Source organism: Zalophus californianus, chromosome 2 (genome assembly GCF_009762305.2).
Source record: "Zalophus californianus isolate mZalCal1 chromosome 2, mZalCal1.pri.v2, whole genome shotgun sequence".
NCBI lineage: Eukaryota > Metazoa > Chordata > Mammalia > Carnivora > Otariidae > Zalophus > Zalophus californianus.
In genome coordinates, this window is record NC_045596.1 from 62,788,129 (window position 1) to 62,800,232 (window position 12,104).

General features: G+C 40.9%; 1 protein-coding gene across 1 annotated transcript in view; it reads left to right on the top strand.

Annotated features, from left to right (window-relative positions):
- The window catches only part of FRAS1 (Fraser extracellular matrix complex subunit 1), a 403,423-nt gene that overhangs the window by 161,250 nt on the left and 230,069 nt on the right, over positions 1-12,104 (top strand). Inside the window, 3 exon segments of the mRNA XM_027599032.2 lie at positions 2,728-2,861; positions 9,969-10,052; positions 11,737-11,838. Of these exon segments, the coding sequence (XP_027454833.1) occupies positions 2,728-2,861; positions 9,969-10,052; positions 11,737-11,838 (320 nt within the window).

The window sequence follows — 12,104 nt, forward strand, 5'->3', positions numbered from 1 at the left end:
TAAGCTCTGTCCCAAATCTGGGATTCTGCAAGTCTCTGATTGATTTATTTTGTGCGGGCCCGATGAATCCCTCTGCATTTGCAGCTCCCAGGAAGGAAAGGGAGGAGGGACAAGATCCTTTGATGTGATTCCATAAGGCCAAGGTAGTTCCTCCTGCCTCTTGGCAGAGACAAAATGAACAAATCGCTTCTCTGTGTAGCATCACTAGCACTAATTCTGCTGGCTGGTCTTTGAAATGACATAACATCTTTCTCCGAAACACACAGAGCAGGAAGCAGGTCTTTCATTTGTCTTGGTGGCATGTTCACCATGGAGATTATGACTGCCTACAAACTGCGGCCCCATTCAGCAAGCCAGGGGCGCACTTCCAAGGCCTTCCTTGGAACCCATGCTTGGTCCATGCACTCATTTTATTACGTTTTAGGGATATATGTCCCCTTCCGTTTTTATAACTAAGTAGTAGATACTTCACGATAAATACAAATTATCATCATTACTGCATCACATCCTCTCCTGACATATAATGACTAAAATTCTTCTTTTATTTCATAATACCTGGAAGCTGGGGCACCTGGGTGGCTCAATCGTTAAGTGTCTGCCTTCTGCTCAGGTCATGATCCCAGCGTCCTGGGATCGAGCCCCGCATCGGGCTCCCTGCTCGGTGGGAAGCCTGCTTCTCCCTCCCCCACTCCCCCTGCTTGTGTTCCCTCTCTTGCCGTGTCTCTCTGTCAAATTAATTAATTAATTAATTAATAAAATCTTAAAAAAAAATACCTGGAAGCTATACTCTATTTTTGCCTTTTCCTTTTATTTGTTTTAATTAAGTAGTTTTATTTTTAAATTATTTTTATTATTTTGAGGGAGGAGAGAGGTAGGGGGAGGGGCAGAGGGAGAGAGAGAATCTCAAGCAGGCTCCACAACCAGCATGGAGCCCGACACCGACATCGGTCCTGATCACACAACCCTGAGATCAGGCCCTTAGCCGAAATCAAGAGTTGGATGCTTAACCAATTGAGCCACCCAGGTGCCCCTGCCTTTTCCTTTAAAAAGATTTTTAATCAGATTTCTTTCTGATTCCCAGTTATTCCATTCCTGGCATTCCTTTACTCTGGAGAAAGATTACAAGGATTAAAAAGTATGCATAGGAAACAATGAAAATACAATGCTTGCCTCACGCCTTTCAGGTATCACCCACCAGAAGAGGACTGAGAGCTGCTTTGGGCCAAAGACCCCTACAACTAAAAATACCTGAACAAGAGTTTGGGGGTGGCGAGTAGGCTGGCTGAGATTGTGGGAGCCTTTCTTGCGCTTTCAGAGGCTTTCACCTTGGCCTCCATGAGACATATTGGAAGCATTTTGCCTGGAGAGACTGGAGGATCAGCCAGGGCCAACTTTATGATTTGCTAGGTGCAAAATGAAGATGCAGGGCCCCTTGTTTAGAAGGCAGTGGGTAGGGGGCAGCCTCTTCTTTTCTTCTGTGGTTTTATTCAACTTTTCATGTTTTTAATTTGCTATTTAATGTCCTCCTCCTTCAGATATGGGGATACTTGACGGGTGGATGGAGATCCCACAGGCACCCCAGACCCCATCCTGCTACTTGGTGCCTAGGGCTCGTGTACTCTCCTAGCACCGTCATCCAGGTCCCCGCTGTGGGTGGAGGTTGGCAGCATTCACACTGATGTGAAATGTTGGGGTCTGGGAGTGAATGGTCAAGAAAGAATTCTTGAGACACCTTCAGTGCAAAAAAGGTAGTTTTATTAAAGCATAGGAAAGGACCCTGCACTGGGATCTTGAGTGAAAGGAAAGCTGCCCTGGGATCTTGAGGAGTGACTGATTATAGAATTTCCAGCTGGGAGGGGGTTCGGGATAGCCTAAGCCTGTAAGGAATTTGGAAGCAAGGTTTCCGGGACCTTGAAGGGCTAGCTGCTGTTAGGAAAAGGTCATTTATTATTGTCTAGTAATACCTTAGTCATGAGATCCTTCAGATGTGTTATCAGTGGGCTATATGCTTGGAGGATGAGTGCTAACACATATCTTGGGAGGTAAAGATAAAGTTTCCAAAGGGATTTTTATATGTTAAAGAAGACTTACAGAATCCTGGCCGTTGGGCTAATGTCAAGCTAACGTTGCCTTTTGCCTCTAGCAAAGTATTAACATTGAAGCAGTTGAGTTCCTGGAGGGAAGTCACCCTGCCTATCTTCAGTACTTGTCAATGGGCTGCAAGAGAAATTTGTTACTTTCCCACGGTTCTTTTGCCTTTGTTCTCCATATCAACTGGGTGTGGGTTCAGGAGCAAGTGGCTGAGAACCCATCTCAGGAAGGCAAGAAGGCATAGTATGTGGGACCATGCATGAGCTAACTCAGAAAGTTAGGAAGAGCTCCATATAATGGGGGCACCTGGGTGGCTGAGTCAGTTAAGCGTCCAAACTCTTGATTTCAACTCAGGTCATGATCTCAGGGTTGTGAGATCAAGCCCCTCTTCGGGCTCCATGGTGGATGTGGGCTCTACTTGGGATTCTCTCTCTCTCCCTCTCTGCCCCTCCCCATCCCTCTTTCTCTATCCCCCTCCTTTTTTAAAAAACAAAAAAAACTCCATATGAACACTGCAGAATTTTAACCCCCAACCACAGGGTCCTGTGTGACTGCACTGGCCACACACCCATGCAGTCAGCCCTGGAATCAGGATGTGCAGTCCCCCAAGTAATCCTTGTTTTTCTGACCTTCCAGAACCTTGTTCCTATGAAGGCCGTGTATTTCAGGATGGGGAAGACTGGCCTTTGAGTCGGTGTGCCAAATGTGTGTGTAGAAATGGGGTCGCCCAGTGCTTCACAGCTCAGTGTCAACCTCTGTTTTGTAACCAGGTAAGGAAGACAGCCTCCAAATGGATCCTTCAGAGACTATTAACTTCACTGTTGGGGAACTTGGAGCCTCTTCTGAGGTTGTCAAGGCAGGCGTCGAAAATACTAGGAACCAGAAGCAAAGGCTGTTTGTTTTCCTTATACTTTTGGAGACCACCCCTGACACATTTCTTTTACCCTTAGAAGCTACAGATAGGTCTAATTACCAGCCATTTAAGCTAATTGTTATGTAATGAAAGTAAGCCTTGAGGGTACATGCAAAGAAGCCACCTGCTCCAGTTGCAGATGTTGCAAAAATGTCAAGTTAAACATCTGGAAAAGTCTGTAATATGATCAGGGGTTGTTTCTCAGTGAATAGGTATAGGCTTGCTTTTTAAGACATATGTATGTCTTTGAACATGATCATTCAGATGTACACTTTTTAAATCTTATAAAATAATGATTCAAATTATTCAGATTTTCTCTGGGGAGCTTTTAAAAATAGTGGATATTGTTCTTCATTTAAAGTTCATCAGATTTTCAAAACATTAGACTCTTCACACAAATTTGGAAGAGAAAATCAATGGCAAATAAATGTGGTATACGTGGTATTTTATAGTTTGTTACTCTTCCAGAGGTTTCTATGGATGTTCTTGGCAGTTGACAGATAACCATGAAAGGAGTTTGCCTCCAGTTGAAAAATAGCTCATTTTTGATCTAAGGAAAAGCTGGAAGCCAACATTCGGTTGATACAGAGCAGTACTTTGTGTCAAATAAAACAAAATCAATAACATGGCATATTGTGACAATTGGGCAATATTTTTAAAGGCAGACAAAAGGCAATTAGACAAGAAATGCTAAATGCCAAATAAAGGGAAAATGTATCTAATTGAAAGACTAGATTGTATTACCCACAGTACCACAACTACTGCACTCATGTCACATCTCCCAATTCATCATGAAGTCTTCTCCCAGCACCGAGATTACAAATGAGCTTCTCGGTAGAGTTGCACAGTATCTCACATTCAGAGGATGCTGTAGTGCTGGGGCATTTTGATTTAGCACTTTCCAGGATTCAGTCCCCTTGTGTATGAAGGGTAATTAAGCAGTTTGCCACGACTGCAATAAGGAAAGTGGGAGGAGGCATGGAGGAAACACCACTTTGTGAGCCTTCTGCTTTAAGTCTTTGAAACCTTAACGGACTTCATACTGGGGGATAGATACTGGAATAATTGAAAGTACTAGTTCCCATTTTTAAAAAACATTATATATAGTGGGGCATCTGCGTGGCTCATTCGGTTGAGCGTGGGACTCTTGATTTCGGCTCAGGTCATGATCTCAGGGTCCTGGGATCCAGCCCCGTGTCAGGCTCCGTGCTCAGTAGGGAGTCTGCTTGAGATTCTCTCCCTCTGCCCCCCCCCCCCCCACATGCATGCTCTCTCTCAAATAAATAAACCTTTTAAAAAAATTAAAAAAATAAAAACATTAAATATAAGCTCTAACTTCAAACATTGCACTCACATATAGTTTGCATTGATATACATAATTAATTTAAAAAGATGAAATTTGGTACCATACTTCATAGCTAGTTGATATGCAAGCATTCTGAAGTCTTGAAAATAGATTGATTTTAATCACTCTTGAATCATTAAGTTTATATTTTGCCATGACATATTAAAAAAATCAACTCTCATTATCTAGAAATACTTTTCTTGATTTAATATCATTATTAAATATTGGATGTTCTGATGATATAAAGGGGTGTTAAAAAGTTTAGGCTTTTGATGGAAACACCATCACCACTGTCTACCATCTACCATCATCTCTGACCTCACCATCACCACATTTTTGGCATTTATTATGTGCCAATCATTAATTTTCAGAGCTCTGTAATTCTCATCACAACCCTATTAGGAGCTATTATTATCATCCCCTCTGAGGTATGGAGAGCCTTAAGCAACTTGGGTAAGACCACAGTTAGGAAGTATCAGTGCTTCTCACCCAGGCATTTCGGCATCACAACCTCAACAGACCACACCTGACTCATATTTCTAACCATTATGTTAGATGGCCTTCCAAAATGATGAGTTACATAGCATTATCTATAGTAACAATCACAAAAATGCTAGTTACTAACAGCATTGAACACGATTGCAAGTATTTTGTATGCATCAACTCATTAAATATTAAAAACACACAAGTTCATCAGAAGAAATGTATTTCCAGGTCTTGAGCGCTAGGAAAAAAAATTGATTTTCAATGTAAGAGGTTTTTTTTTTTTCTTCTTTTAAATCATAAAACAAATCTGTACTTATTAAGGAAAGTTTGGAAAAGGTGGAAAAGCAGAAAATGATCATCTAGATTTCTATCGTTCAAAAATACCATAATAGATTTTTTTGGTAATTCATTCCAAATTTTTTGTAGGCAAGTGTGGATATATTTGTTTTTTTCATAGTCAAAATCACATTTTAGAAGTTGTTGATAATCTCTGACAAAAGGAGAAATCTCTTATGTTTATACAGGGTGTTGTTCCCTTAAGGAGGGATGTAAATTCATACCAAAATTGCTTACTACTTTTGTCCAGGTGCCTTATGAACAGAGCCCTAACCCATCCACATTTTTGTAGACTCATTAAAATGGTCTGCTCAGTCTGATGAGAGTTGTTCTTGATATATTTTTTGAAGATTATATTTATTTATTTGAGAAAGAGAGAGAGCGCACAGAGGGAGAGGAGAGTAAGAGGGAGAAGCAGATTCCCCACTGAGCGGAGAGCCCCATACGGGACTCCATCCCAGGACCCTGGGATCATGACCTGAGCCGAAGGCAGACGCTTAACCGACTGAGCTACCCAGGCATCCCAAATGTTCCTGATGATATTACCACCAATTTTTTAATACTTTCAAATACTTTTTTATAATTTTCCCATTCCCACATTGATGAATCTGAGTAGGTTGTACTTCATTTTTAGGTGTTCTTTTCAAGAAAGATAGACAATTGGATGTCTTCTGAGCCACTAAGTGTTTGAGAATTATTTTCTACCTGTCCATATACCTTAGAGCTAATTGGAGGGCTCAAAAATTGGGGGCAATTATAATATTTTCAAGTCCCAACCCTGTGGGCTCCTTTCCACTGAATCCTGAAATTCAGTGCTATGGAGAAATCTGAGGTCTGTCGGCTTTCTATTCCATTGTGTTCAACTAGTTTTACTCTATTGGATTCTTGCAGGATATTTCTTTATCTTTGTAAATGAAATATTTTTTCAGGATATTTCTAGGTGAGGTGTCTTTTCACCTTATTGCCTAGAATATGGTACAGCCCTTTCAGTCAGTCTGTATGCCAGTTTTTGAAATGCTTTCTTCAGTTATGGCTTTAATTTAATCATATTCATTCCAATTATTCTCTTTTCTCTAGAAACACCATGATTCTTAGATTACTCCCCTCGCTTTCCCCCTCATTATCAATCATGCTGTCTCATCATTTTTGTGTCTTTGTGTCTTTCCTCTTCATACGGAGAGAGCTTCTTGAGTTTGTATTTATTACTTCTAGTATTGATTTTAATTTGACTATTTCACTTTAATTTTCTTTTAATTCTTCCTTATTTTTCTTCTCGTTGGTTCATCTAGTTTTTTTTATCCTAACGCTTATTCTTTCTTTATTGCTTCTTGCTTCTATTTAATAAAGACTTCATTTTCATGCATCTTACTGAAGCTGCAAAATAGCTTTTAAATCTTTTCTTTTAGATCCTGTAGTATGTAGCATTCAGAAGTCTGCTCTTTCTCTGAATCTTTAGAACATTTTTGTTTTGCTTGCTCTTCAGGGTTTTTCCCAAGTTCCTTTCCTTCTGTTTACTCATCCTTGATCAAGAGAAATCTGTCCATACCCACTGCTTGAAAGCTGCAAAGGTAAATATCCTGCCCCTGGCTAACTCCCCTTCTTGAATCCATAGCCAGATGCTAAGGAAGGTTCATGTCTGAGGGGCTGGTGGGTTTTCAGTCAGTGTAGTTCTACTGTACCAAGATTGGATCTTTTCCTACCTCCACTGCCCAACCCTCCTACATTTTGGGTATGTGAAACCAAAACTATACTCTCCAGTTTGCATTGCTGCAAAGGCTCTCTCCTTCTCTCTCAGTGACCATGTGCTTTACCATTTGAGGCATCATCCTGTTCCCCAACTTTTTATCACTCCCTTTACCTCCTCCAACATACATACTTCCCAGTCTTTTTTTTTTTTTTTACATTATGGGCTCTGATTAGATGTAGAAAGAAAGATATTGAGGGAGGTGAGGACTGGCACCTGACTGCCTCAAACAGTAGTGGCCACACACGGGAGGGATGGATCTGGGTTGTGTTTGATACAGAAAGGCAGAGAGTTAGGCAGAATGATGGTTCTTATATCTATTTAGGCTTACACAGCAAAGAAAAGCCATAGAATGTCTTTTATGTTCAATGGGACTTCCTCATAGCGGTGGTAAGAGGTTGGCTGTTTTATTTTTTTGGTGGTGAAATTTTTATCTCTTTCTATATCTGCAGAGGTATCATAGTGGGAAAATATTTCATCAAGGGCTGTTAGCTATAATACACTGTAAAATTTTTATCATAAATATTTTTATTTAAGGAATATGAAAAACCATAATTAAATATATCCTTAATGGTAGTCCTACCCCAAATTGTAATAATATAATCATATTTTTTTAATTCAATTCCTGTGTTTACTGAGCGTGCCATATTAGACCTGGGGTTGGCAAACTTTTTCTGTAAAGAGCCAGATAGTGAATATTTTCAGCTCTGTGTGCCATTCAGTTGAAACAGCTACTCAATTCTGCCAGTGTAGCACAAAAACAGCCATAGGTAATACGTAAATGAGTGGATGTGGCTGTGTTCCAATAAAAGTTTAGGGAAACAGGTGGTAGGCTGGATTTGGCCCTTGGTCCATAGTTGGCTGGCTCCTGTGTAGACTGTACATTTGGAAGGGCAAATCTACATAGCCCAGAACGATAGGATTCAGACATATGACAACAACAAAATTCACTGTTAAAAAGTCTTTCCCATTTTTTCTGACCCACTTTGCTATTCATCTTCTTACATGCAACTCCAGTCTTACTTCTGAAGTGCTAGCCCAGCTGAGTTCTCACCTCTCAGTCAGGTAGTTCTCTTGTATCCTGGGATATTTTCTCTTTAAATGCTTTTCCTTCCTGCCCTTGTTGATCTGGATTGGTGAATAAGGATTCTGTTTCCATCAATAAAATACTTAATTAGGTATTGCCAGTAAGAATTGGAAAGCTTGATTTTCCTTGTACCAATGTTGCTACAAGTAATTCCTTCTTCCCCCGTGCTCTCAAGTTGACTCTGTGACTATACTTGGGTCTAGTCCATGTTAGTTAAGATAGACTAATACAAACTCTATGCTGATTCAAGATTTTGTGATCATTACATCTGTTCCCTGTTTACCAAGCATTTGTATAAGTTCATTTGTTTACTACAATAAAATTACTGGAGTAGTATGACATCAAATATGCCTTTATTTTACTTTCTCACTGAAACTTCATTAAGCTGAATAGTTCTGAGGTTGAGAAATGCTCAATGATTTCAGTGCATGTCCAATTTTCACATACTCTATTAAACATCAATGGCCATAATATTTTCCATATAGAAGAATAAAGAAATAAAATAACCTAAAACAAGAAAACAGTTGTCAGTTTAATCCCAGTGATTCAGTTGTTTGAAATAAATCCCCATTAGATAGTAATGCATTAATCTAACCATACATCGCTGGGTTAAAGAACTACTGAGGTATGACTGCAACTGTCCAAGAAAAATTAAATCTCTTTGACCCCCTCCCCTGCCCAAGTACTTTGGCTGCCTTTTTCTTACAGAATGAGTTCCAAAGCGACCATGGTAATAAAAGCTCATTTTCTGCTTCTTGTAAGGGAAAGTAAAGGTAATCATTCAGAAGGTATCTTCTCTGTAAGATAAACCACTTCTTAGTCCTTAAAACTTGGTTCATTCTAACCCTCCTTCCGCTGCCTTTAATTTGTCTACCTTCTTGCCTTTCAAAAGGTTGTAGCGATAAGTCAAAGTGAGAAGCTGACTCCTTGGCATTAATGAGGGGACTGTTGCTATAAAAGTTCTTCTCAGGGCAGTGGAGACAAATGGTCTGATATTCTAGGGGTGAGAGTGGTAGAGGGGAGAAGTAGGGAGAGGGCATTGGGAGTTCTTTGGACATTTAGTCTCTCACCACTTTGCTCTGCTCTCATTCCCAATTATCTGGGAATACAATTGATTTTTTTCATGTTAAGGAGCTCCCTAATGCCTATATATAAATGTGCATTCACATAAAGATGTGGATTCACATAAAGATGCAAAAGAATAGTGAAGTAGCTTATCAGGAGAGGGATGCCTCCATTTTGAGTTTAGCGGTAACTCAGCAGGAGCTTAAGTGTTCTTAAGTGTTGGTATGGTTGGTGCTCTGAAGTCTCTTTCCTACCATTTGTCATTACCACGTCAGCTGTGTGACCTTGTACAAGTCACATAACCTCTCTGGTCTTTACTTTTCTTGTTTATAAAACAAGGATAAGAACATCTACTTCATAGGGTCATGTAAAGCCTTAAAATAGCGCCTGGCAGGGGCACCTGGGTGGCTCAGTCGTTAAGCATCTGCCTTCAGCTCAGGTCATGATCCCAGGGTCCTGGGATCAAGCCTCGTGTCTGGCTCCCTGCTCCGTGGGAAGCCTGCTTCTCCCTCTCCTACTCCCCCTGCTTGTGTTCCCTCTTGCGCTGTCTCTCTCTCTCTCTCTCTCTCTCTCTGTCAGATGAATAAATAAAATCTTTAAAAAAAAAATAGTGCCTGGCAAACACTAAGTACTATTCTTACTGTCATTGTTATTATTGGTGCTTTTGTGTTCTTAGAAGAGGATAGGACTTGAGGAATGTGCAAACCTCTTAAGAGTCACAATGACTCTGGAAGTGCCAATTATCAAAGCACCAGGTGACTAATAAATACTACAGGAGAGGAAATTGCTATTTATGGATGCTTGAGGCACATGATTGAGTTGGCTATGAATGAAATTTTCCTACTGTTGTGGGTTTTATTAATGTCTTCTTTTGATGGATTGTTCCTTTTTTGGATGTAAGGATGAAACTATAGTCCGAGTTCCTGGAAAATGTTGCCCACAGTGCTCTTCTCGATCCTGCTCTGCATCAGGCCAAGTGTACGAGGTAACCTTTGCTGTACCCCCCGTAGGTGTTTTGACATACATTCTCACACATATGCCCGCCACCCTTCCAACCACCAGACCTCCCCACCCTTTTGTCTGAGTCTTTGCCAAGATTAGTAACTCAAAAAAACCCAGCTTTTTTTCCTTCTCTTTGTGGAAAGCCTTTATGAAAAAATTAAATTGAAGAGGATTAGAAATATAAAGGAATGTGCTGGCAGGCAGCACCTGGGTCATGGACCTTGGTGAACTTACTGCTTACACGTCTCGAAGGACGAAAAGGACTGTCATTGTTTACTATCAGTTTACACTTAGGCTGGAGGCCCGGGGAATGTCTCTCTGCTTTGGTTGGATTGTATGTACTGATATCCAGACACGGCTTCCCCCTGCATTACACTGAGGGGAGGCATGGGGGTGGGAGGGGAGAGAGGGAAGGGAGGGGAGAAGCCTAGTGGTGGTGGAACCTGCACAGTTGAAAGTACTATTGGAAAAATCTAGAAAACTGTGCCTAACACATAATAGGCGCCAGATAAAAATGAGTTTAACAAACTGAATGAATGAATGAATGAATGAATGTTCTTAGGAGTGCCCAGCTGAGCCAAAAGAAGGTTACATTATTCAAAAGCAAAGAACATATAAAAAATAAACCCAACTACTTCCTTTGCTTGCCAGCCACTCTAAAGAAGACTAAATAGAAATTGGAATTATGACTCTCAGGTAGAGAATCTGGAACAGAGTATTAGGGAATGAATGTCACAAATCTATATGGGTCCCTTGAAATCTGAATGAACATTACTAATTGGGAAAGGACTTTTGTAGGTACTAGATCTGTGTTGTCCAATACAATAGCCACACATGTGCCAGGTTAATTTCTCCTGGAAGAGATAGCCTTTATATCTATTGTGAAGTTTTTGGTTGTAAGTAACAGAAATACTCTAAAAGTGACTAAAATGAAAACGTTTATTATCTCATATAACAAGAAGTCCCGAGGTAGGGTGATTGCAGGGTTGATCAACTCATGATGATGTCTTCAAGGATCAAAGGAACCTTTTTTGATCTTTCCACCCTGCCATCGGCAGCATGTTGGCATTTGCCTTCTGTCTTCTCCCCTCATGTCCCCAAGATGGCTTCCTCCAGACTAGCTCGTCCACACACACAATCATTACTAAAGGCTGGTGGGGAAAAGGGATGGCTTTTCTTCTTTTGTGGGGGAGAAGAGTATTTTCTTTGCCCTCCACTGCTCTAGCAAACTTCCCCTGAAGTCTCCTCGGTTAGGATTGGGACAATGCCCTTACCCTAACTGCAAGGGGAGCTGGGAGATTGAGTATGTGGCAGTGGGCGCTGGGTCTCCTGGCAAAGAAGAAGAGCTAAAGAATGAGCACTCATTAGGCAGCCAACAGGGTCTTCTTATTAATCTTGATGTTCCAGGGCCCCTTTGTGCCTGGCAGTGAACAGGCCCTCAACACATCTATGGAATGAATACAGTTGACTAAAAATGAATGCAAAGTTCTTTCGGAACTTTACTGACTTTTTCTTAGAGGCCGTTGCTGCCTAAATGATATTTCTCAGGAGTACATTCAATGTGGCTCAATTAAAAATTGTAGTAAAAAGTTGGGTGCCTTATGTGCCCGTGTTTCTATTTAATGTGTGTGACACTTGATTTTCCACTTTGTCCTTTCTTTACTCAGCACGGTGAGCAGTGGAATGAAAATGCCTGTACCACGTGTATATGTGACGAGGGTGAAGTCAGGTGCCACAAACAGGCCTGCCCTCCACTAAGATGTGAAAAGGTATTTGAGAGAGTGTGGCTTGGTTTTCAAAGCTTTATCCTGGGTCATATGAGCAATGCATTTCTCAGTCCAGTGTGTCTTTTGAGGGAATTGAAAGTTTTATGATATTCAGAAATATTCGCTAAAGATATGAAAGACCTCCTTCCTAGGAAGGAGGATGAGGTAGAGAGGAACTTGCCTCAGCTGGGTTAGGTTGGGCAGTGGGGGGAAAGGAGCAGCATACAGTGTTGGCCTTTTATGTCCTTCTGCCCCATTGGCTCAGATGT